Below are 26,799 nucleotides of genomic sequence, written 5' to 3' on the forward strand. Positions count from 1 at the left end.
TAATGGAAATGAATATAAACCAAAATATGCTCAAAATATGAATTTATATTACTCTCAAAAAATAGGCTGGTTATAGTTTTGAAAATAACATGCTTCATTTCCAATATATGCCTGTCAGTTAAATTTATGGCAAAACATTCTCCATGAGTTTCGATTACCAAGATGGTAAATACTTCTTTGTGAGTTTCCTCACTTATCTGAAGCTTCCGTCCAAATGCTGACAAAGTCAGCAACTTCTCAAGAGTGACGTGTTGGTGATACACAAATAAAGATAGACTAATCCAGCCCCTTGTCAACATTACAAATAGAATGGTACAGCTGAGAAAGAGAGAGACAAAGTAACCTTGTGGCTGTATGCGGCCATACAAATCATGCTTTTGATATAAGAAACTCCCCTCCCAACATTCCATGTCAGGTTTAGCACGTTTGAAAAGATTTGCTGTCAACAATGCATCTTTTCATCTCAGTGTGTGTCTTTGGGGAACAAATGAGGGAGCATATTGAAGTGGGAGACATTTCTACTGCATTCCGAAAATGCAGTGGGCATATGGTTATCTCAAGAGATGCTGCAGCTTCATATAAAATAGCGTCTGACAGGTATCAAGATTTTTCTGAGCTTCTTTACCTTGCTGACATTGCTATTAACACGGTAGAGTTGTGCTCAAATTGTTTAATATTGCACATTGTCCATCTGATACAAGGACATCAGTTAGAGCACAATGACTAAACATTTTTAGCCAGGTAATTAGCCAGATAATTTTCTATTTAGAAAACAAGTCATGTGCTTAGACTCTTATCTAGAGCTTTTCTTCAAGTTCTTTCTGTTCCCTTCATGCAGCTTCTACAAATAATGACAATTCTCTTTTTCCAAACATCGCTGCATGAAACACCAATAATCATTCGGCATTTGACAGGAAATTGAAAATATATCTTTAGCTCAGAACAGTACTCTTGCCCTAGCATCCAACTTACCATAACATCGACGCAGGGCTCACACTTCATTTTTTAAACAATCTGTAAATTATTTGTGTAGTTTTATTCTAAGTAGAAGTGCCTCCTAGAAGGAGGCTTTACCTAAGTCCTCAGATACTAGTGACATCGACATTCACACCTTTAAAAATCAGAGTAAGAATTACACTTAAAAAACCCAAAGCAAAACACAACACTAACCAACCAACAAAGCAAACAAAAAAAACCTTTCAAACATCTTTTGTAAGACTTTTTCAATGTCAGCAGCCCTAAATTGCTAATATACAAATCCCAAAATCTTGTATATTTGTAAATCCTCAGGGGATACCCGCAGAGCTAGTAAATATATTTTAAAAGGAAAAAACCAAACAACTAAAAATACTATTTCTTGCCTTTTTAAAGTTCCCTGAAATAGAAGAAATAACATTGGAAATATAAAATATTTTTTCCCTTACCAATATTTGAATCAGTGCAATGGAAGACAGGGACAAAATATACTCAACAGCTGCAGTACATGCTTTCATACAAAGCGCAGGAACTCTGGATAAAAAAAATTCCCTAACTATAGAGCAGCAACAATATAGACAACATGCCTTGCTGGCTGAGAACGTATCACACATTAAAGCAGTCAACACTTGGGAACGGCCATGAGAACCTCAACTAGATGGGATAACAACTGCCCCCAAATTAAATGGCAAAGAGTATTTTCTGTCTTTCATACCACTAATCAATGTAAACCCACTAGTAGCCCTGCAGCAGAGACACTGCTGATGAGCATTCTGCAACAAGTACAAAGCTTGTTGGAGGGCAATTTTTTTTAGTATCGCTAGAGGCTAGAAAACATTTCTCAAAAGCCATCAGATACTCAGCTGCCTTTTGTCTGCTGTGACTATTTCTTACACCTGCATTAGTGACACATGCCACCATAAGGACTGATGCAGCTGACCCCAGACATGTCGTACAGTAGGAACCAATTACCGCAAGGCGATTTTTTCTGAGCTAGAAAGGGCTCTGGCTCCTCGTTCAACACAGTGGCCTGGTTTCAAAGGCACTGAGAGCTTCAAAAGGAGAGCACGCTCGTACGGTAGTTACAGAGTATGAATCAGGCACAGGTTATCTCGAACAATCATATCAATTCAAAGGGACTTGGTAATACTTTATACCTTGAAAAACTGGGCCTTTAATCCTAAAAACACAGCTGTAGTTACTAATTTAACTAAATTATGAGGGGCAGTAATTAAAGGCCTAACGTAGCTATGCCTTGCAATTTGGGATTCAAAAGAAAATCTTCCCAAGTTCTACAGATTTTCAGTTACTTTGAAAAGTTTAAAAATAAGATTTAAAAGCAGGTTGCGGACTGCTCAATCACAAAAACAAGAATTTTCCTAAACAGATCACACAGATGTTTGGGAAATATAAATACATGACTGCAATAAAACTCTTCATTTTACGGCACCATAGTTGCCATATCGTATTACCATGTTCTGTGTCAATGCGAGTGACAAAAATCTTACTGGTTCAAGTATTTTATTTAAGCTCCAGACCACCGTTGTGGCCCTTTTCCTCCCCATTCTACATACACAGCTTTAAAGAAAACATCAATAATAGAAAGTAACTGCAAAAATAAATATTCAGGCTTACATCCCCATGAAGAGTACTAAACTTAAATACTTTAAAGGAATTTCAAAGTTAAGTGGTACCATCTGAAAGTCTGTGCTACAAACTAGAAACTTTCAATATGACATAGCTGTCTGCTGAAATGACGACTTGATTACAGTTACATTATACCAGGTTTTTTCTATTTTTAAATCAAGATAAAATATTCAGTACATTAAAAGTATTTAAATAGACATAAGGATTCCACAAAATTAAGTATTTGGGAAAGGAATCTTCAAACTTCACCTCAGAGTGTTTATTCATAACAATAAAAGTTTAATACTGTTGGCCTTCCTTCGTTGCCCAAGTTCTTCATCTAAATCTGAGTGTAAGATATGTCACTATTTAATTTCTTGAAAATATATTACCTCTTTGGCATTTTTATCGTTTTTAATATGATTTTGCTATCTTCTTTAGGCATAAAAACAGTTCTGGGGAGTCACTGAAAACTCCTGTTAAGGTGAGTTTGTCAAAGAATTGCCCTATAAATAATTGACAGTAAATACACTACGTTTTATCCCAGTGACACTAAGAAAAGGCAGTACCAACTTATAAAGGGAGGAGGAAACAGAATTAATGTGGACTATTTCAATTATGTTGGTTGCTTTTTCTTTCCTTTGGTTTATGATGAGAATAACAGCATACAGTTAACTAACATGGCCACGGGTGTGGGGAGGAAGCAGGGAGATGACTTGAAAGACTTAGGAACTGTTGCGGGGGGGGAAAAAAGTATATCTTACTACCGCTAATCTTAAATCTTGAATTCAAAATTGTTGGTGGCTTTCTGCAGATGCAACTTAAGGGCTCCAAAATTACTCTAAACATCAAATTATGTCTAGGTCATTGAATGGGTGGATACCCTATATTCTGTTTAATGCGTATGTTCAATTGCACACATACTTCAACCGTGTCTTTATTTTAATAACAGACCAAGTACTGAAAACACATAAAGAAAGACTATTTTTCTACCTCAGCAAAAATACAGCTGATACACTGCATGACCCTTCAGGAGTGACTGCTCTGCTTGTTCTATTTATATGACATTGCCTGGTTGGAAAACTGAGAGAGGGGTGAAAAATCAGCAAAAAGACCAGAAACTCATTTTTAACTATCAGTCCCAAAAAAGAAATCACTGTGTTGCTTTTCTTACTGTTCCTGTTAAGTTAGAGGTTTCTTCCTCATTATGTATCAGAAACACGTAAAATTCAAGATTTTACATTTCTTCCAAATCCCTACTGAATGATATCAAAGTACAAAGCAACATTTTCCAACTATTCTGCCACAGATAAAATAAAAAACATAAATACAAAAGCACATCTCTGCTGGTTCCTGATCTAACATGGACTTGCGGCTTTCACGCTTCTGTATTTCAATTCGCTTAATTCTTTAGAACAGCTACATATTTCTTTCAGGCAGCAGGAACATATTCTTCATCTAGGATCTGGGTGGGAATCTAAAACTTAACCTTTCGCTTCACTCAATTCCTAAGGACAAGTGCAACATACTTCCTTACTGTGTTCAGCATGCCATATTAACTAACCATTTAGAACACAGGAGCAAATTTGATCATGCTGTATTCTTCCATCTGCACAGAAGTGAATTTTCACTCCAGTCAAGTACCTTAAATCCTTGTAAAGATATAAAAGGTAGTACAAACAGTACAAACCCTACAATATTTTTGCAGAAATATTTAGAATGGACTTTGACAAACAGCTCTTTAACCATCAGCCTGTGTTTCTGTCACCCCAGAGATATAGTAAAACTGATTTCTAAGTACACCTAAGCAGACAGAGCCACAATACATTGAACTTTAGGGGGCTTACAGCAATCAGCAGCAGCACTCCGAAGAGTCACTGCATCCACATTTCTGGTATATCTGACTTTTAAAAGCTCCATAACTACAGCTACTGATTAACATCCTGATCATACACTTTGGTTTGAATTGCCTGAAAGCTTTTCCCTCCACTAATATTTTGTAAATTGAATCACAGTTTTTAACAGTTAAATGAATATGAACATATTATCAGACTGCATCAAACTAATCTAAACAAAAAATGTTTTGCAATCATTTCCTGCTCCAAATTTGAACATGTTCCCTTAGCTATAATTTGGTTCTATGTTTCTTTTTCGGCAAAGCCAAACTTCAGAACAGCTCATTCTGCACACTGGCATTTTAAGTTGCTTTCAGAAGCTTTTGACGCTTATTTTCTACACTCTTCAAATCAACACACACATATATATCTGCACATCCACTCTTACACAAACAGGTTCACGAACTGCAATCAACAATACTGTAAATGTAAGTTTCCTAGTCATTAATCATCCCTCTTTTTTTTAATCCTTATGGAGTGAATTACTAACTGAGAGGAGACGCCAATTCTAGTAAGTGAATGTTACCCAACAGGGATATAAAGCTGTCAACACCATAGTGCTCTTGCTTGCCCTAAACTCTCTCCCAGGCTTCATATGTTTTTTAAAGCAATATTAGCCTTTTTCTCCAAGGAACCTTACTCTCCTTAAAATCTGAGCACTTGTGTTTTATTACATACAGGTTTTAAAACAGACTGGTCAGAAAACTGTTGAAACATTTTAGAAAGCACTGGTTTAGTCAGGCAAACCAAAACTGGACTCTAATACATTGAACTGACACTAACAACATTGTAAACAGTACCAAAACTTTTAAATCCCCTATTAAACACAACATTTAAGACCTCGTTTATCTTTTAAGTGACCTTCACTAGATTACTATAGCTGCTGTAATGGCCCTTTGAATTAAGTACATTCATGTTAGGAATAAAAAACCAGGAAAATCATAAGGCAAAATTTCTCATGAGAACAATTGATTTTCTGTCTGCACTACAAAAGCTTATTTTAAAACACTTTTTCACTCACAAAACTAGAGAGAAAGCTAGAAACAGTGATAGCGCTATATTTCTCTATTTCTCAGGGAAGTCACTAGAAAAATAATTGCAGCAAACAGTACGATTATAAAACTGGTTACCAAAGGTCATCAGGCTCATCATAGCAGCAGGTAGTTGAGAGCTTATTGCTCTGTTCTCAGAAATTAACTTCAGAACCTGATATTATCACAACAAAAAGCCACTTGACAAGTAGGAAGGAATTTCAGCATTTACATATCTAAGGCCCAAAATGAGATGAGATAAAGAATTACTAGCATTTGGCTTTCCTTTCAAAACGTTTAGATACACATTATGGAATTAAAAATAAAACAAAACAAAAACTAAAATGGTCTCTAGTTTTCAGTACAGCATTTCCATTTTTGTCCCCAATGCAATTCACATTCAGTAAGTATGAGTACTTGTTAAAGCCCGAGAAATAAGAATAAACTGAAACACTCACAGCCAAAGCCTTGGATGCCACTTCACTATGACTTTCAATAGTTTCCTTTTTGTCAAACTTTAGGCACAATAGTAGGAGAGCCCTTAACAATATTTATTTCAAATAATTTTTATACTAATTTACCAGTAAATTAAAAGCAAGCCTTTCCACAAATGTCTACAGCTGCATTTCACAACTCCAGTGGAAGAATTACTAACACCACAGTAATCACTGCAAACATACAGACTTCCAAAAATACTCAAAATAGGTGTGATCTGCATTCAGGAAAAGGTCACTTGATCATAACAGGTTCTTAAAGATCAGACTTGAAAAAGAGCAGAAGAAAAATATCTGGAAATTAGCTATGTTGATTTATTGTGAGAGTATTTCCAGGAGAAAAAAATAAATCAATTTTAAACAGCACCATTATCTTATTAAAAAAAAAAATCTACCTTAACTAATTTAGTATTGAGTATTACAGAACCTAGGTAAGTATTCAGACAAGAATAATTTTCTTCTTGCTTTCAGTATCAATAAGGAGTAATGAATAACCTTTATTATGAACAACCTAAAACTAAAGAGACTGAGACTGTTTAAAGAACACCAGCTAAGGAAAAAAAAAATTACTCCTGCATTTCTTATTCCCCCACACTTCTACACTCCAATCTACAATACCTTTATAAATGAGCTGAAGAGTAATGAACGAAAACTTAGGCTCTTAAAAGTTTGCTTTCAGAATGAAAGTCTTTTTCTTAAGTGGAAGAAGTCTTCCATAGCTTAACAGGCCAGATTCAGGCTGAACCACCGATATAAATTATAAAAGCCACTGAATTTCTCTTGGATAACACAGCTGCAACTAGAAAGCAAACATATATTCCAAAACATTTAAAAGAATTCTTTTAAAGTATATTTCTATAAATGCCCCAAGGAAAAACATATCTGCTCTAATTCTAACATTCTTTTTAATATCAAGCAGCTTTAATGCCCAAGTCTCAAAAAAGTAATCTAAAACTACATATACTCCTTTTTATATTATTAACTAGTTCCTTTTTACAATTACTCAACAAATCATTTCTTCACCAATTTCTAAGTGGAATAGTATTACAAGTCTTTCACTGCAAAGCTGTTTCTTCTTTTTCCATACATTGGAAGAACATAGAGAAGAGGATTAAAAACTAGATACATAGTTATCCAAGAAACATAAAAATTTGTGAGCTCTCTTACCCTTCATTAGGTATATAAATGAATCCTAAGTTTTTAAAATAAAATCTGCAGCTCCTTAGCAAACTTCAGCAATTAGGAAGCCTATTGAGCCAAAGAAGTCTAAAACAAGCATCTAATGGTAAAATCGCTAAATAAACCTCACGTAATAGAGAGTCATGTGACGACCATTTCAATGTATCTCTCGAAATGCCATTTACACAAACTCTTTGTGTATAAACAACTACAATTATGTGTTACCACTCTGCTCATTTTAAAACCCAAATACGGAAGATTTTTTTAAGATAAAGTTACTGGTGGCCTTTCCTGCAGTATTTTGTTCACAATATCCGGCTAATTTCAAGATTTTAAAATATATTTTTTCCTAACAACAGGCTGCACTGCCTTAAACACGACAGCATCAGAGTTAAGAGGAAAAAAGAAGGCATTTAGGAGAAGTGACTGGAAAGTTTATCTGCTTGGAACAAAAGGAGGGGAAAAAGCAACCACGCGCTTACCATGCTGTTAACACAAAACTGACCAGCAACTTGATAGCAAAGTAAGAAAGATTAAGTATTCTAGAAAAATGCAGAAGTGCAAAACTAATGCTCAATACGTTTGCTGAAAGAGCTGAACCTTACACACGCTTTGCCCTATCCTCTTTTACAACAACTGCTACAAAATGCTACTTACTGAAATAAAAATAAAATCCTAAAATGCAACCATAAACGCTGCTATTTTTCCCACCCCGGTGACCCCATTCTTAAAGCTGTGACGGTGGGTGTAGCACACCTAAGTGGTGTCACCTGCATCCATGAAGGCAGCCCGATCGCCCGCACCCAGCCCGGAGACGATGCCCTCTCCTGCAGGCGCTGCCCAGGCCCTCCGCCCGGCCGCTGCCGTGCCCGGCGGGACCGCCGGCGGCAGGGGGATACCCGCGGGCTGCCCCAGGGCGATCCGCACGAAGAAAGCGCCAAGCGCAGGACACGCTCTCACCTCGTTACCCTCCGGCAAGATCAGGCCTGGCCCTTTGAGAGCCGCCCGGCCCGGGGTAGCCTCTTTCGGCAGGCGGCCTTCTAACGCCGGAGGGCTGCGCGCCGCACGCCCGGTCCAAGTCTTCCCGCGGATCCCCATCACCGCAGCGGGGCCGAGCAGACAAATGCTTGCCCGGGAAAGCGGGAAGCGGCCCTCCAGCTACCACGCGGACCTGCCGGCCCCTCCGCGCACGGTGCCGACCCGCCCGCCACACGCTCCCCCGGGCCCGCCGCCCTGCGCGCCCCGGCCGGCGGAGCCGCCGTGAGCGCGGCCGCACGGTTACCTCCCACGGGCTTGGTGACGGCGCCGTTGGGCCTCCCGCGGGTGCCCATGGGGCTGCCGTTCTGCTCCAGCCTGGCCACCTTCCCGGGGGGGGGCCCTTTGACATCGGGGCTGCCGCTGCCTCTGTCGGGGCTGTCCCGCAGGCAGGGGCTCTCGCTCCTCCGCTCCATGCTCGGAGACGCGGCTCCCGCTGGCAGGTCGCAGTAGAAGGAGCACGGACCTAGGGCGAGAGAAAAAAGGGGCGCTTCAGTGGCCGCCGGCCAGTACCGGGCCCCGCTCACCCGGCCAGGCCCCCGCTGTGCGTCTCCAGGGCGGTTCAGCTCCGTGAAGCCGGGCGAGTACCGGCCGGGTGCGATGCCGTCCCGCTCCCGCCGCCGGAGCCGGCCCCGCTGAATGCGAGCGGTTCGCCTCGCCCGCCCGGCGCCAACCTGCCGCGGGCGGGGGCAGGCAGTGCTGCGTCCCGGTTCCCATCGCGCTCGGTAGGCAAGCAGCCCGCCCTCCCGCCGCAGCCAGGTGCTGCTCCCCGGGTCCGGCCACGGTCCCGGCCCGCCCCCGGGGGCCGCGGGGAAAGGCTGCCAGTCCAGACGGCCCCGCTGGCACGGCCCCCCCGCGCCGGCCAGCTGTGCAGCCACGGAGTAGCCGGCGGCTGGCGAGGAAGCCTCTAGTGAGCGGCTCCCGCGAGCTGCCGCTGTACTTACTGCTTATAGCCTGTCTGTAAGTTGGCTGAGTTGGGCTCTGTCCATGGATCAGAAGTAGAGAATCCAGGGTGGAAAGTTTTCCTGTTTCTTTCTCTCTCGCCGCGTTCTTCGCTTCTACTCCTTCCCCCCACCCCCAGCCCCCTCCTCGCCCTCCTCCGGGGGTGCTGGGGCGGCGGGGCCGGGGCGGCTGCCCGCGGGGCGGCAAGGGCAGAGCCCCGTCCCGGAGGGTCCCGGGTGGCGAGCGGAGCGGAGCGGGGAGGTCGGGACGAGGGGGCGGGGAGCCGCGGGGCCGTCGGCTGCGGCGCGGAGGAGAAGGGAGAGGGAGCCGACTTCTCACACCTTGAGCGGAGAAAATCAATACCGGGGGAGACAGGGGGAGGAGAAGAGGAGGGAGCGCCGCTCTCCCGAGCTCCGCGGCGGCGGCGAGTGCCTGGCGGCGCGGGGAAGTGGCGGCGGCGGCCCCCGGTGTGTCACTTTCAATCGCTCCCTCCTCTGCCAGCGACAGCAGCGGCAGGAGGGACTCGCCACAGAGAGCGGAGAAACGGTTATTAGTTGCGTTGAGTCATCGAGGCAAAGTGAGTCCTTTCTGGGGTTGTCCTTGTTTTCGGGTTTGGTGTATGTGCATGCCTCTGTGTGTGTGTCTGCCTGTCTGTCTGCGCGGCGTTCCCGTCCCAGGGCTGTGCATCCCAAACATCGCCACCCCTCCTCGCCTTGACACCCCTCCCCCTCCCCGCCCCCCCGCAAAAATCAAGTCTCGCTGCTACCTCGGAATCGGGCACAGACGGGTGCGCAGCAGCCCACCTCCTCCCGGCCCGGCCCGCCCCGCAGAGCCCCGGCCCCGCTGCGCGCAAGGGTGGGAGGCAGAAACCCACCTGGCAGGAAATTAAACACCAATAAATAAATAATACATCTCACACGCGAAGAAGGAGCGCGGTGCCGCGCGAAGGGTGGGCGTAGGGCGGGCTGGGTGGGGAAGGGGAAGCGTGGCAGGACGACGCGGTGGTGACAGGAGAGACCCAGGGCAGAAAGGCGCAAGGGCAGGGGCAGTCGGGCTGGGGGAGGGCCGAGAGGCAACGAGAGGAGGAGCCGGGAGACTAGGAAGGGCGGAGGGGGAGGGGGGACGTGTGGGATAGTGGGGAAGTCGGAGTTGGGGACACCGAACTGACCGACGAGGAGCAAAGCTGCTACCGGCGCTCAGTCCAGACGCCCGGGTTGGCCTGATGCAGCCCGTGCGGCCTCGACGCCTCCTGCCACCCGCCCCCTACCCCCGTCCCCCCGGGAGCCGAGCGACGGCAGGGATCCTCCCGCAACCTCTCCCCGCCGGGGCGAGGCGACAATAACTTTTCGCGGTGTAGTGGGGGCTACCGCCCCGAGGGCCGGTCGCGCTTCCTCCGGGCCGCCAAGAGCCAGCGACCGGCCCCAGGTAGGGCCCCGCCGTCGCCCTGTTCCCCGCGCCCGGCTCCAGGCAGTTACCGGGGTGGTCCTGAATAATTGATGGTGGGGGCCGGGAGAAGGTGACAAGCGGGCAGGGAAGAGCTGCTGCTGCCGCCGCTAAATTATTTAATAGCGGAGCTCCGGGTAGAGCATGACAGCGCTACCTAAGTGCAGCCAGTGGTGCGGGCAAAGCTCCGGCCGGGAAGTCGCAGTGGGGCGGGATCGAGCCCCTCACCAGTCCCGGGGCGGCGAGCGGTCACCCAGCAGACAGGCAGTCCCCTCTCTCTCTGATGCAAGGTGCACCGCGCCGCTCCCTGGGGCCGGCGGCGGCGCGGGCGCGTCTCCCGGCGGGGCCATGCCCGGCTGGCGCCCCGAGGACCCGCAGCGCCCCCTGCCCGGCCCGGGGGGCGCGGGGGAATGAGCCGGCGGCCCCGCGCCGCCGAGCCCTCGCCGCCCGCCCGGCGGTGGAACGAGACCCGTGTTAAGGTGGACCGACGGAATCCCTTCTGGCGCGGGGGGCGGGCGGCGGACGGGCGGCGGGGAAGGAGGTGGCGGCGGCGGGCACCCAAAGTGCCCCGACACCCCCCTCCTCCGCCTCCCCCGCCGCCCGTCCGCGGCTGGTTCCCTGCGCGGCGCCGCCCTCCCTGCCGTACTCCCTTAAGAGCTCTGCCTTTTACGGTGGCGCCGGAGGGTCAAAAAAAAGGGGGCTACGGGGGGGTTAATGGGGAGCAGAGCCCCCCCATCCCGGGCAGGGCAACACTGGGGACCGGCGGGAGCATCACGGCCGCCGGGCAGCCCTGGCGACAGGTTTTCGTTAGTCCCGGGAGCGCCCGGGGAGAGTAGGGTGGGCAGCAGGGGCTGCCTCGAGCCTGCATGCAGCCGTCCCAGCGCTGACTCGGGGTTTGGAGGAGGGTCAGGTCCCCACAGGAGATCGGCTGCCGCTGCGCCCCTCCTGCCCTCCGAGTGGCAGTGACAGCCCACCCGCCCGCCGAGCGCTCGGGTGTCCCGAGCTCCGGGCCGCCCCTGAAAATAGTGCCGGGAAAAGCAGCGGATCCCCGGGCAGGGTAAGAGAAATCATCCCTTCGTTCCACATCCGACCTCCGGGCCGGCCCCGAAAAGCAGTGCCAAGTGCGGCTTTCCCCGCCTCGGCCGAAGCACTCGTGTCTCTCCCCGCCTCGGCTGGGGCAGGGGGACCCGCCGCCAAAGTCTGGACGCGGTGCCAGCCTTTCCCTGGGACAGCATGCAGTGAACGCGGGTGGGAGCCGGGTCCCATCGCCGGCTGAAGTCTGGGGGAGCCAGAGAAGATACGGGGAACAGCGGAAGGCCGAGGGCGGGGGGCCCGGGGGCCCCGCAGGGCCAGGGCTCCGGGAGCGTTCGGAGGAGCGAGCGGCGGTGCCGGGAACGCGCAAGCTGCGGAGAAGAGAGCGCAGCGGCTGCCGCCAGCCAGGTCTCCTGCCTTCCCTCTCAGAAAGGAACCTCAAAGTTTGGAGAACTCTGTGTTTGCTTTTTAAATAACCCGATCTAACTTTTCTCCTTCCCCCCCCCCCCCCCAAAAAAAAAAAATCTGATAAAGCTCAGCAGCATGGAAGTTAACGTTTTCCGCCAGCTATTGAATGATTGAATAATGTTTTGTTCTTACCTTTGATGTTGAACTACGAATGCCCGCGGATCAATGGCCAGAAGTTAGAAGAATTGGTGATTTAGGACTTCAGTACTTCTGGAAAAAAAAAATGCCAATGGTTTAGCCAGGATCTTCCCTGTCTGATTCGTTACTATTATTATATCTGATGATGTGGATGGATGGAGAGATTCAATCCAAGCCCATTAATGAGGTATTTTATAAACACCACCGTCTGAAGATCTTAATTTACATTTTGTCAGTGATCCTTTCCTTAACAGCGGAGACGTGTGGCGACAGCGCGATTACAGGACTTTAGTAAAGCTCCTATAAGAGTACGACTGGCTTGTTAATCGATTAATATTTTATTAAGTGTAAATATTTTATAAAGTTTTTAGGAAAACTATCGATTCTAAATTATTAAACTAGTCAGAAGGGCATTTGAATAATGCATACAATTAAATACATTTAAATATATGTGTAGCGATTGTTTCATTTGCAATGAATCCCCTGCACCTTTCTCTTGCTTTCGTTTTTTCTCCACCGGCAGCTGGTTTCTCATTTGTGCCTTCACTGGAATATCAGGATTACCGAATATGTGTTTAGTTCGTATTTATAAACTGAATGTTTACATAAATACTCTTAGAAAATAACTTTGAAATCGGAAGCCGTAATAATTTAAAAATTTTGACACGGAAGCAAAGGGGCTTGTTAATGAAACTGAGGGAAACTTAAACCGAGTTCGTAGAAATGTTGTTTGGTAACTTCTGTTTTGTAAACATCACTTAATATATATGGATTTTATGAAGCATGATGCTTATTTTTGTTTTACATATTTTTTCCCAATAAAAGACTTTCTCTCTGTTTCGAATTACAAACACTTTTTTTCCCCTGTTGCATGATTTTCACGTTTTCCTTATTTGCACTGGAAAAAAAGGACGATTATTTCCCATCGCTTTCCTCACCCGTCTTCAATGTCGCTATAAAAAAAACCCCAAGCCTATTTTTTTAAAAAAACTTATTAATAATATTAATAACCTATTTTTCTTTTTCTAACACGAACTCCGGTACGAGAATTTTCTGCTCTCGCACTCTGATGAGAGCAGGAGTAGATGCGCTCCGAGTGCCCAGCGCTACTGAAGTTTGTGGACGCCTAAAGTCGTTGATTGCCAAAAAATTTTGAACAAAAACACCTCCTTGGAAAGGTTTGGTTTTCATTAACTACCGCTCTTAAAGCCAAAACGCATGGAAGTGATCGCAGCTCTGTGCCCACACAGGCTTCAGAGGAGGGCGGCTGCAGCCGGGGCTGCCGCGACCTCCCGGGCCTCCGCTGCCCGCGATGCCGCCCCCTGGGCCGGGGCAGCTCTCGCCCCACGCAGCCGGCCCGAGAGTCGGCTCTCGTGGCTGGCAGGATCTGCCGGGCGCCCTCCTCGCCTCCTTTCTCCCCCTTCCACCCACAACTTCCCAGGGGTCACGGCGCCCGTGGGACGACAGCCTCACCGCGAGGCTCGGCCGGGGCTGAGCGCTGCGGCCGGGGCCGAGGCGGGGTCCCTGGCGCAGCGCGCTAGGGTCCCGGGGGACACGGGCCCACCGTCCCCGGGCGCTGTCTCGAAGCGCAGAGGTCCCGGGCTGCCACGAGAGCACAGCGGCCGGCGGGATCGGAGGGGGGTGGGTCCCTGGACCGGCGAGGCAGCTCTGGGTCCCTTCGGGGTGGCGGCTGCAGCAGGCACTGCCAGGACACCAGATCAGCAGGAGAGGGGAGAGCGGATCCCACAGCCGAGGGCTCCGGTCTCCCCGCTCGGCCCGGGCTCCATCGCGGCGGGACCCGAGCCCGCGGCCGCTCCTGCGGACCCCGGCCGGGACTACGCGCCCGACCCGTCCCTGTGCCTTCGCCTTTGCACAGCGCCATCGCGCGGGCACTGGCGCCGACGCAGCCCGAGGCGGCCGCTGCTCCCGCCCGCTCGCCCGCGGCCCCGGCGGTGCGGGAACGGCGCAGCACCTGCCGCGGGGCTGAGCGGGCCCCTCCCGCCGCCCTTCGCTGCGCCCTCGGCCCTGCAGCGCCGCTCCGCCCTGCCACCTTGCCCGCCGTGCCACATGCCGTCGAGGCTCCGACATCCTCTCCTCTCCCGCGGCCCGGCCCGGAGAGGGCAGAGCGGTGGCACAGGCAGACCGGCGACGGGCAGCGCGTAAGGACCGACCTCCTACCCAACCGCGCCTTCTTCGCCCTGCCCTCGTGGACTGGGAAAGGCGCTGGCCAGCCGAGGAGCCAGGCCGCCTCTGCGGGGCGGCCCCGCCATTGAGCGCTCGCTGTCGGGGACGAGCCATCTAATCCTGTCGCCGTAGGAGGGGTCCCTGTCCCTCCGCAATACCGCGATCCCTCTTTCGGCGTCAGGTTCAGGAGGGGAAGCCGAAAGGAAACAAAAATGTCCTTGAGCCCAAGGGCGGGAGGAGCCCGGCTCTGCCGGCAGCACTTCGAGGGGAGAACTCTGGCTCCAGCCGACAGTGCCGGCGGGAGCACGGCGCCGGCCATCGTCCTTTCCCAGCCACAAGCGGCTGATTTACCCCAGCAGCACAAGCTTAGAACGGCGGCTGTCCGGAGGGGGAGCGCGGCGGCGGCTGGGGCGGTCGCCGGGCCGCCTGGCGAATCCCCCGGCTCCGCGGCACAACGCCTCGGCCCCGCGGGAGCCGGCTCTGCATCCCCTGAGCACCGCCGGCCGCCTCCAGCCCCTTCGGGATCCAGGCGGCTCGTTCGTGCTGTACCAATGGAATAGGAAAAGTAATTTTAAAAAATCAAACCCAAAGTGTCTTTAAGGCGTCCGAGCTCCGACCAAAGAGTTTCGGAACAGTAGTATCTTTGCAGACCTACCCTCATTTCCATCCTTCCCCCCAGTGGTTTTATTGATGAGCCTTTTGCTGTTAACGCTGGTTATACGGAGAAGGAGCTGCGGACAATAGAGAGGCACTCTCTACAGCCAGGCGTATACAGGAAAGGGAACGACACGGCCGGAGCCGAGTAGTATGTAATACGTTATTAAACCGTATTTCGGTGCCCAGAAGGCTGCGCAGACCCGGCCGAGGCGGACGCAGGGAGCGGGGCTCACCGGCAGGCTGGGCCGGCTGGACCCCTGGTGCGGGGGTGAGCTGCCTGCTGCTGGAGTCCTGCTAGGTTCTCTCCTGCCCTCCGGCTCCCCACTACGATTTGCAGCTTCCCCGTGTTCTTCACACACATCTCCAGCTCTTGGCTTTCCCCCTGGCCACGGGCTTGCGTTTTCCTGTAATCACACGCTGCAATGCTAACCGCAAGGGATTTCCTCCGTGAGATATCAAGCTCATCGACCCACCTCAGCTTAACAGACTTGCGAAACTCTTCAGTATTGCATGGTTTCTTTAAAAAAGTTCCGTTCCGATTTGTAAACTGTCAGATAAAAGAGAGCACAGACCGAAGCGTCTGTGCCCTGTGGCCCTTTTCCTTCAAATTAGCAGCTTATAGCTGGAAATGAAGGAAGAGTTTTGCCACCTTCGTTGCAATTAAGGAAAGTTCCCTAGATCCGAGAGAAAAGTGACTAACAAGACCCTCCACCCGAGCACCAACTGCGGCTGCTTCTTCGCCGCAGCCTCAGGCCACTCCAATGCTGTTTGCCCCAGGCCGGGCGGTGTCCCCCGCTTCACCCCGAGGTGGCCGCGCCACGCAAGAAAAAGAGCGTCCCGCCTGCCGCGCACTGCCCGAGCTGCGGCGTGAACGAATGCGGGAAGGGGCTGCAGCAGAGAGCCGCCACCCTCGGCCCGGGAGCCAGCCCAGCGCCTGCCTTTACACCCCTAATGTGCCTACGGGGCGCGGAGGGCCGGGGAACCCCGCTCTTCCCTTCCAACCGCCCTCTCGCCCGGTATGAGAACGAGTGACGGCGGAGCTCTGCAGGACATGCCGACGGCTGAGGACTCGTACCCCGAAGCACGAATCGTTTTAATTACAAAGATTTACTTAAATTAGCAAGATAGCATCCTTTCTGCCCCGCCAGGCTCCGACCTAGAAGTAAAACATCACCCGCCCACGTTGGACACCATCGCCTTCCAAGCGCTCTCCGAGTTCCTACGGCCGGCAGAGATCACATGCGAGTAAAGACCTCAACAGAACCGGGAAGACAGAGCCAATTCCGAGCGCGCTCCCCGTGAGCTTCCTAACGAGCAGCGTTCAGCCCCAGTCCCGCCGCGCTCATTCCCCAGGACGGCGACAGTCATTAGCGACTGTCCTTTTGACAGAGCAGGATGCCATTTTCCTCCTAAATCCAAACTTTGCCTCTCAACAGACACTCTTATCTTCGTATGCCCATGTAAATTAAAACGCCAGTAAACGCGTAGGGAGAACCCTCTGCTCTGCGGCACAAGGCAGCAGCTCCCGCCGGCTGCTGCCATACGAAATGGTGCTCAAGGAGTAGAGCCTTGGCGGGACCGCACGGGGCCCCGGCGCCGGCCCCCAGCTCCCGCTCTCGCTCCCCGCCGCTAGGCTGAAACCAAAGGCAGGTCAGCCTGTGACAAAACTGAGCCCGGCCGGCAGTTGGGGTGCCCGGCTGCGGGCTTAGAGTTTTCTGTGCAAGTCACTGAAGGCTGCGGATCTGCTCAGAAAAAAACGGCAGACAGTGAAGGGGATTTTGAGTGAAGATAAACAACATGGGTTTATTGAACTATAAAGGCTGAAAACGCCGTTGAACAGATCGAGGAAACGCATGCTAATACACACGAGCCGCAAACATCCCGCAGCCTGGCTCCAGCAAGCAGAAGGTAGCTCAGATCCTCCCGGCCGCGCCACGAACCTAGCTTGTCCCTGGCGGAATCACCGCAGATGGAAAGCTGCGAGAGGCTGACAGAGTAACGCTCAGTCTTTTTAGGCTTTCGCAAACCCTGTACTGCTACCTACGGGGCTCAGCAGGGCGCTCTCTCTGCAGAGGGGTCATACATGGGGCCCAGGGGCAGGAAAGGGCCAAATCCTGTCGCTTTTCCTCCTGCAAACAATCCTATCGTCTTTTCCTCTGACCTCAAAACTTTGCCAGCCAATATGCGCCAGCACTTAAAAAGAGTTTCGAGACTTGAGTTCGTACTTGGCTCGTGAAAGAACCCTTTCGGGGTTCGGGGCTGTCCGCCCGCTCCCAGCACCTTAAAGGGTGGCCAAAAGGTGGCCCGCCGCCCGAGGCAGCCCCAGTAGCCTTGCCAAGGTGGCGTCCTTCAACGTGGACGTGGCTCCTCGGTGCGATGGAACGAGGCAGAAGCCTACCAGGGCAGCTGGGAACTGGGGACACTGCCCTGAGCCTGACCACCTACCGCCCGCTGGGCTCCGCGGAGCTGATCCCCCTCTGCTTCCACAGCCCCTGACGACGCTGTCTCCGTGCCACCCCCCGCCCCTCCTCCCCCCCGTTCCTGAGAGGCAAGCAGGGCGCGAAGGGGGCCGGCAGCAAGTGCTCGGCCGCCGGCGGGGGCTGCCACCTCCCAGCCCCGCAGTGCGGCCTCAGCAGCCGCCGGCGAAGCCGCCGCGGCCTCGGTGGCTGCGCGGCCACCGTGCCCAGGCACAGCACCACTGTCGGCACGCACTGCTGTAATGAATCGAGAGCAATTCCACCCAAAACCTCTTCTTCCTCCAGCCCTTGCGTCTCCCCCGGCCGCCCTGCCCCCTCTCCCCCCCCCCGCCTCCCCTCCGGAGGGGCCGCCGGCCTGCGCGCAGTCAGTGCGTTCCCGTGACAAATTTCAGGTTTGTAAAGGGACGGGTGAGAGGTATCCACCGTTTGAAATCCCATTATAAAACCAGAGCAAACGCAGTGCTCGTGTGCTCCCCGTCACGGAATCGCTCCAACTAAATCAGCATCTAACAAGAGAGTTTGTCCCCAGTGGGGACAGCAGCTCTCACTTACTCTGCTCCGTGAACAGCTGCACTGCTGCCCCAGGAAGAGCCTTTCAGCCACACCGCCTCTGCGGGGTGACACTGTTACTTCCTCCTTGCCAGCGTTTCGCTGGGATCAAGAAGCCCCCCGGTTCCCCGGCCGAACGGGCCCGAGCCGCTGCCCCTCGCAGGGGTCCCAAGCCCCCGCAACCTCCCACTCCCCGAAAGACGAAACGCTCCAACATCTCTGCGCTTTGTCAACGCAACGGAGTATTTGACAGTCACAATTACCTGTAAATATTCTGACCGTTTTCTATACGGGACACTTTTTGCCTAAAGCCTGGCAAGCCTCACACAAGCGGAACTGCAACACTACCGCAACTTCACCGCGGCAGACGGCAAAATTCCGCGCTCCTCTCTCAGCACTGAGTGCGATCTTCCCCGGCACTGCAGAACCCAGGAGCGGGAGAGAGAGCTACCGCTTCCCTCTCTCCGCACCGTGAAACGCAACAGCTAAACAGTCGATTTAAAACGCTAACATTTAGGCGAATTCAAATCAGACACAGGAAAAAAAAAAAAAAAGATGCCTGTTATCAAATCACCCTTTCGGACAGAATAAACGGGTTCACACTCTGGCAGATAAACTGCGGATGCCAATATGTTGGAAAAACTGGCACCTTAACAAAAAACAATCATGAGATCTGAGATGGTCACTACTAGCTCAACTACGAGATTTCATAATCGGTCTTCCCATTTTTCACTACAATCTCTCCCTTCCATACCCATCAGATTACAATAATTAGCAGCGCGGAATTACCTGTCTGCTTCTTTGTGCTTCCTTCAAGTAAAGAAGGTAGAAGTCACTTCACCTATTAGCTGTATAAGTAATAAAGAGGTGGCAACTTGGAGCGACCACATTTTGAAGACTGTGTCACATGCTTTAGCATAAATAAGGGTGTTATAGCCCTAGCGATTACTGGATCAATTCATTTGTACAACAACTTACGGCGTCTTTGGTTCTCAGCAGGTATTTTTTCTATCCCTGGGAACAGCTCTACACATCCCGCCTCGCTAAGACGGGCAGAAACAACAACAGTCTCTCAGTTTCTGGGGCGTCATTGGCCGTATTTACCGGGGAAAGCCTGTTTGTCAGCGTCTTGACTTTATATCAACCTATTTTGAACGAGATACGACGGGATTTCTCGGGTTGCAGCATCTCCCTCCGCAGCCAGGACAAGGCGGAGTTGCAGCAGCTCCCGTGGGCGCTCTCACTCAAGAGAGGGTCATGGAGTGCGGCTTTAGTCTCCCCTCACACAAAAGGGACGAATTTGCCCAACTTTCTCAAAGTTTCTCAGCCCTGTGCTTTTCCTAAGTCGCTTTCAAGAGAGACCGGCCACCCTGACGGTTGGCCCCGAGGAGTTTCACAGAACTGTTTCGATCCGACTGAGGGACCGCGAGTGGGCGCCTAGACGCAAGCGGAGCGCACGCCTCGGAGGGGCGAGCTGACGGCACCCCACGCCCCGGCGGCTCCAGCCGTGCTTGACCCGCTCCCAGAGCTCCAGACACCCACTCGGGCCAGTCCCAAGCCGAGCCGAGTCTTTGACAGCCGGTCGGCGAGAGTGGCAACGATCACTTCCCAGGCAGTCACTGCTGCTCCTACTGGAGGGAGCCCACAGCCCTGCCGGCTTGCCGCAATAAGGAGGGGACACTGAGCTTCGTCAGGCAACGGACTGACGGGGAAGCCTCCACGCAGGTGGAGCCGGGCTTCGACTCCTACGGTGTGGGGAGAGGACGGACCTGCTCCTGCCACCCCAGGAGGGAAGTGTTAGTAGCATCCGGACTTCGATAGTTTTGGCCTCGGCAACTCTGGGCGGCACGAGCGCGACATGACTGCCCGCGGGAGCCGGACCAGGGCAGGGCGGCAGGTGCTGCGGGACGTGGCGCGGCCAGAGGAGAGGCCAGCAAGGCGATACACAGGGCTGGAGGCGACTCCCGTCCTTTCGGGGCCGGCGGTAACCCTCCGTCCCCCTCGCACTTGGCGTCACCTCTCAGGCAAGAGTAGAGAGGGTCGGGCGTGGCCCAAGGCTGTGGGCCGGGGCGCGGACAGTAAAAGAACCCTTCCCGGCCCGCTGAGAGCCGCCTGTCCCCTCCGTCGTTTCCTCTGGAGGTTACGAAGGCCACGGCCCTCCCAAACCCTTCCTCGCGCACGCCGCCACACAGCAGGGCCACGGGAGAGGGTCCGTCCCCAGCTCCTGGAGATAAGTAACTCCCCGCACCGGTGTAGAGACCGAGGGCTGAACCCGGGCACCGAGGCAGCCTCCCCCCGGCACTCCGCAGATCCCGACTACCGAGCACCATCAGGCCGGCGACCCGACCCTGTTAAGTGCCTGGGCACGGGGCCTTCCCACTCTCCCCGTGTACTCTCTCCCTCGTGTGGACTCTTCCTGACCTCCCCAAACGCTACCGCCGCTATGACAGCGCGTCGACTCTCCCTGCAAAGGCCGATCCTTGTAACTGGACGGGAGAGTGTGAGCTGCTTTGCTAAATCCATCAATTGCCCTCGACCTCCTCAGCGTGCCTCTGGCAGGCTATGTCAGCATCTGTATACCAAGAAGTGGAAGCATTTTTCCCAGGTTTTGACAGCCAGGTGTTTTGTTCCAATCTGCAGAATATGCAGCTGTATCAGCTGGAGAATGGGGTGAGGGGTGCAGGGGGATTGCACTGCCAGTCTATATTCAAGAAGGATGGAGGCATGGATGTCTCTGCTACGCAATCCGCCCGGGCCCACCGCTTCTCGCCCCTGTTTGTCCTCTCCCTGCCCACGGCAGAGGTCGCCGGGCCTTGGCCCGTGCCTGTGTCAGGGAGCTGTCAGCAGCCATGGCACCGAGGCGGTCCAGCCCTCCACCCTCACAGTCCCGGGCGTACTGCGGGGCTCCGCGCCGGAGGAACGGGAGCCCTCCGGCTTGCCGGGTTCCCAAGATCCGCCAAAGGCTCGGAACGGAGGGCCTTGGGAGCACCTCCCTGCACATTTGCCTATGGGGCGCCCACAGACAAACATGTTTGCGGACTACTTTGAAGCGTACGAACCAAACCGGACCTCCGGCGGGCTCCGACCGCCGGTAGAAGCCCGGCTTGCTGCGCGCCAGACCCGCGGAGCTCGGGCGCTCCGGCCGAGCCCGCAGCGGCACAGAAGCTGCTGCCCCTCGCCGCCTCCAGCGCTCAGCCCCGCTACCGCCGGGAGAAGCCGAGCTCCGGCCGGGCGGGCGGAACAGGAGGTGCTGACGAGGACGAGAACCAAATAAATCACTTTCTCAATTTTCACCTTGATTGTATGGTCCTGCTTTTATAGGCCTGCCCGGCAGCTTGTGCACACACATTTACACCACTTTCGAAAACTTCGACAGTAAAATCCCAACGAACTCCCAGGACCTGTCCACACCCCCAAAGCAAACAGTGGAGTGTAGCGCTCTCCAGCGCTGCACCCTGAGCCCTGCCACCTCTCCTCCACCGCCCAACAGCCCTCGGCATCCCTGCGGCCTTGGGTGGCTTTCAGCTTGGAAAGAGAGAGAGGAGATGAAGTCTGAAGTCTATTTATATTAATATATTTTCGATTAAGTCAATGTACAACGTCTGCACAATGTAGCAGACCCTTCCTCTTAACATTTCCCTCATTTCTGCCAAGACAATTCACTCACTGCAGCTAAAACAAGCTTCCTGAAGCCTTCACAAAAATTAGAAACAAAAGCGAACAAAGAATCAAAATAGGAGGTAGGCTTCATGGGAAACCAGGCATGTAAAGTAACTGTGCAACTGCCAGGCTGGATTTCTCTTTCCTGTATTCATGGTTGATGGATAACACGCAACTCATTTCCACAAGTTCTTAAAGATTTGGCCTAGGCTGCAGCTGGCCATCTGAGTGGTCATGTATAGCAGGATAAAGACATCAAGTGGAAGTGGGGTGATTTTTCTCTTGGAGATGGCAGTGGGAGCCCCCAGTAGCTCACAACTCAGTCTCAGCCCCCCAGTTCTGTATGATCAAGGATTTCCTAGGAAGATGATAAAGGGTCTGAGGAGATGTGTGGAGTGTACCCCCTCTCAAAGGGAATAAGACTCCGACATTTTTTAACACTCCAAGCAAGAAAAGGGTAGAATTTACAATGGAAACCTCTTGGTGATTCCCACTGCAACAAAGAAAAGCTATGCTAATGCCCACAATTAACATGTTTCTTTCTGAGATAATTTCCACCAATGCCTGCAAATACACCAGTGACTTTCTCTGCCCCCTCAGTTTCCTTTCCTAAATCAAACCATACACAGTCATGATACATTCACAACTCCCTCTAAAAACTTGTAGATGATTGTTGAAACAAGCAATTGTTTAAAATTTACGAGAAAGACCTGAAGTACAGAGGTGAAAGGGATCAGTAAGTTCCTGCCAGCAATGAACAATAAGGAGAAAGGCAGAGGAGGGCAGTCCTGTCATTTCTCCGCCAGTGTGACCTGCCATAAGAAAAGTTGCAAGATGAACTGTCTCATTAGACAAGAAAGAATCAACTGAGAAGGAAAGCAGATATAAATAGGCCACCTGCAGCAAAAAACTCATTGTCATGACTCGTAGTCCGACACCAGACACAAGCCATGAGAAACCATGTGTCACTATCCCTGGTGTTCATAAACTTCAGTGTTCAAGATGCCAAAGGTATGCCAATTAGTGATTGTAAGAGGTATCAGGGGATACTTGAGATACCCTAGATTTAACTGTATTCAGAATCCTAGCTCAACTGTTGACTTATGTCCTCCATAATTCAATACCCTACAAAATTTTAGTTGCAGAAAGAGGTGAGGTTTTTTTGTGGTTTATGGTTTTTACTTTCCTGCCTTAAGCAACAGCTAATACAGACAACATTAGGCAGTTTACTCCCTTTTCTTTCAGTAGTTCCTGTTCAGTACAAGTTGAAGTGACCACAGTAAATAATTTGTCTTTGGGTCAAGGTCATGATCCTGTGTCAGCCTGAACACAGCACTGCCTTTGAAGCCAACAGGAGTCTTACACAGGCACAGCTAAGGGATTGTGCTACTAGTTTGTAATGCAATCTGGAATGTCTTAGAATGAGAAATCATTTTGAGATCTGAAGTTATTGTCCTGATACAGCCTATTTGTAAATGGCAAAAAAATTATTGGTACCATGCCTGCTGTTCTCTCTATATTCTCATGAGATCTCTGCTCTAGAAGAGTGCCTAAAAGTTCTTGGGTAATGGCTGCTTTTATGCAGTTTCTATTGTGCTTGCTATTGCTCCTACAAAAGTAAAGTTGTTCGAAGATGCATTTGGTTTTCCTTACTGCTTTGTAAAAGGTTTTTGTTTGGTTGATGGTTTTTTTATAAACAATTAAAAATAGCTTGTCCTCTAAAAAGATGCCTTTTCAGAACACTAGAACAAGCACAAGCAGGGGAAACAGCCTTTGAAAGAAAAATTACTTTGGACAAGTTTTGAATTTCAAACATAGCTTTTGTTTATATTGCACTGACAAAATGCCTCTCAAATATTCTTTGAAAGGTGATTACATTAGGCAGGGGCTATTTTAGCAATTTCACATCTCACAGTACTATTGTATATAGGGATCTGTCCACCCACTTCCCTTGCTGCAGTCACAGCTCCTTGAGCCTTTACTCAGCTATCTTTCATCACTTCTAAAGTAATGAAGACTTTCTTTTCTTGCAAATTGAAGTCAACCTTTTCTGTATGACCAAGGTTTCTCTAGGACTTCTGGTGGGCTGCAGAATCACTTTTGGCCTGTTGGTGATCTTCTGTTTGAAGGTTTGTCTCAATACTTTGCTTAGAGTTGGGCAGAAAATGCTTTCCTGGTTTAACAAAGTTTTGGAATAACAAAACCCAATTTCCATTTCAAATCTCAACAGAAAGTTGAGATTTTGAGTATTTCATCATTTTAAGGGAAAAAAAGTAATTCGCACTGCAAGTCCTTTCCAAATTACATATCCTTCCTTCTCTATTCTATTTTTCCTGTAATTTAGGAGAAGAGCACAAAGCCCCTCCCACAGAGGCATGCACAGCCATGATAAAGCAGCACATCCAATTATTCCTACCATCAGCTCAGGTGGTGAAAGCTTCAATACCCATTTGAGTTCTAGAGTGACAAGAAAGCTCTTAATGTTTTTACTTTCTACATATTTCAATTTTCTGGCTACACTTGTCCATCTCCACTGCAATAAAAACTAAATTTGTTGACATGCTTGACATTTTTAAATACTCTTTAAATATTTTTAGAACACCTTTCTCAAGACAAATTCTGTACCAGCTTGGGATCCACCAATATGGGAAATACCTTGCATTTTTAGGAATGTTCCTAGGTCCCATAACTCAATAGTCTGTGCCACCAGACATTGAAACTGATGCTTGGCATGAGTTTGGAGTAAGCCAACAGGCACTATCTGAAACAGCTCTTGGGCATAGCTCCAGATTTGTCTGAGGCCAGACTTCAATGTCAATAGGCAATTCACCTGAGGCTGTCTTGTTTTGTTGGGCAAGGCTGTGAAACAGTGTCAATGGACACAGTTGTGGGCAAGCTACAGAACCTCCTGGCAGAATGATTCTGACACACCAGCACAGACAGTGTGTCTGCCAGTCCTGCATAAGAAAGGTGGAGTAACATGAGGCAAATATCAGTGCTAGTTTTTGAACTCCAGGCTCCTGCACAGTGTGTAAAAATGCACAGTACAGTGCCATGCATATAAACTGGCTGAAGATGAACAAAAATGGCCAGTGTGGCTGTGATGTGCTTCTGTATGACTGTAGCAAAGCAGACAAAATCACAATTTTGCTCTTTGTTGTGAAGAATCAATATTTGATTCTTCATGTCATTACAACATCTGTCCTTTCTCAGGTACAGCAGTTACATATGTCTAGTGAAAACATACTACATACCTACTTCAGTAGTTTTGTGAACGCAAGTAAAACCCCAAAACTTCTATTTTTCATCAAACGTAGACAAGACAAAGGCTTCATTGGTCTTCACTCCTCTGTCAATGCTCTCACCATTCAGATAATCACTGGCAACCACTTACATAATCAGGCCTTTTTCACAAACTGATCCATTTAAAAATTATCTCAGAGACTTTTGATCTATTATTTCTCCTGTCATACTAGAAGAGACAGACTAGTGTGCATTTTTGGGCCCTGATTGCGAAGGCTGCAGAAACTTTGCTGTGGGAGCTCATTACATGTAGTTCATTCTTCATTTTGTTTTATGGTTCATTAGAAGGATTCCAGAATTTGATGGACGAGCAGGGGATTGGAGATAGGAGGTGCTAGGTATCTCAGATACTTAAAAGCACACAGATTCTCAGTAAAGCAAGATATGATAAGAATTAGGAACAACACATACGACATTTTCCCTTCCAATATTATAAAAGCAGATGAAATGCATCTGGTCCAAGTTTGGACCTATTCTTCCCTCTCTAGCACAAGTCACTGAAGATAGCAAGCCCACGCCAACCGAAATCTGGCCTTAAGATATCAAGAATGCCCCAGAGTCAGCAGTGATATGAAGGGTTGTATATGCCCCACACAGTAAGAGCCGGAGTGGTCTGGAAAAGATTTACCAGATACCGGTAACAGCTTAGTAAGGATGAAGCTACAAAATGAATGATAGAACTTATCCTCTGAGATGCAGCAGCCATATTTGACAACTTTCACATGAGCGTGTACTTATTAATGTCTGGTGGAGCTTAAGGCTCATTAGCTCCTATTTGAAAGATATGGTCTAAAGTTTAGTGCACAAACCAGCTACTCAGAGGCTTGGGCTACAGAAAAGGGCTTTGCTCCAGTTCTCTTTCAACAGAGAGATTTCTTGAGTGTGGTTTTAGAAGTATACTATTAATCTGAGAGAACAAGACTGACTAATTGTCTGCTGGACACATCCTCCTAAGACACAAAAGGACAACTGAGAGCCTCTCAAGTCACCTCTTATTTTTTTACATCTGTAAAAGGAAACAAACCTGATCCACGTAGCAATCAGAAAGATCTGTAAGGATCTGTTTGCTGGAAATTGTAAAGTCTTAACACTGAACTCGCTAAGGCAGCTCTTACCCTTTCCCTGTCTAAGGAGGAGCCAAGTGCCTCCAGAACAGTCACATTTCTGTTCTGCATAAAAGCAGACTTGAGAAAGGCACTGAGGATCCTGCTGTGCTGCTTCCTAGCTTCTTGCCCTCACATGCATGGAGGGTCATTTAGTGCAAGAAGGAAAAGAGGCAAGGAGCCAAGGGATTCCCCAAGGCTATGCAGCAGGTTACTGGAAGGTTCCCCAGTCATTCCTGGTTCCCCCTATTCTGTGCATTCTTCCGGACCAGTCTGCTTCCCAATCTGGGAGAACTTTTCCAAAATGCAAGGCAGAACGCAGACCCTCAGAACATTTTGAATGATCTGCAAACTTTCTGTATCTAGGATCATTTAGAACTGTTAGTTGAGACAAAAGTATTTAGATTATTATAAAAAGAGACTGATAAAATGTGCAACATATAGAAATTCCCTAGAAAAAATAGCATGTACTTGTTATCTCTTCTTTCACGCATTTCAAAAATTTTAAAATTTCATTTGGCCCATCACCTGGCTTGAATCAGTGATAACTCAACATGGAAAAGCAGCTTCAAAAACGGGGCTGAATCTTACATGTATCAATGCCAAAA

At 49.9% G+C, this 26,799-nt stretch overlaps 1 protein-coding gene across 7 annotated transcripts in view; it reads right to left on the minus strand.

The window, feature by feature from the left end:
• Positions 1–9,730, minus strand: part of SATB2 (SATB homeobox 2) — a 130,213-nt gene extending 120,483 nt beyond the window's left edge. For 2 of the 7 annotated variants that reach the window (XM_069022097.1, XM_069022104.1), the window contains exons 1-2: positions 8,910–8,978; positions 8,483–8,701 (exon numbers count right to left, since the gene is read on the minus strand). In XM_069022097.1, the coding sequence (XP_068878198.1) occupies positions 8,483–8,701; positions 8,910–8,952 (262 nt within the window). In that variant the 5' untranslated portion in view covers positions 8,953–8,978. The other 5 variants (XM_069022098.1, XM_069022099.1, XM_069022101.1 and 2 more) reach the window with 5 other exon arrangements.
• Positions 9,731–26,799: the final 17,069 nt, after the last annotated feature.

The sequence above is a fragment of the Aphelocoma coerulescens genome, chromosome 7 (genome assembly GCF_041296385.1).
Source record: "Aphelocoma coerulescens isolate FSJ_1873_10779 chromosome 7, UR_Acoe_1.0, whole genome shotgun sequence".
Lineage (NCBI taxonomy): Eukaryota > Metazoa > Chordata > Aves > Passeriformes > Corvidae > Aphelocoma > Aphelocoma coerulescens.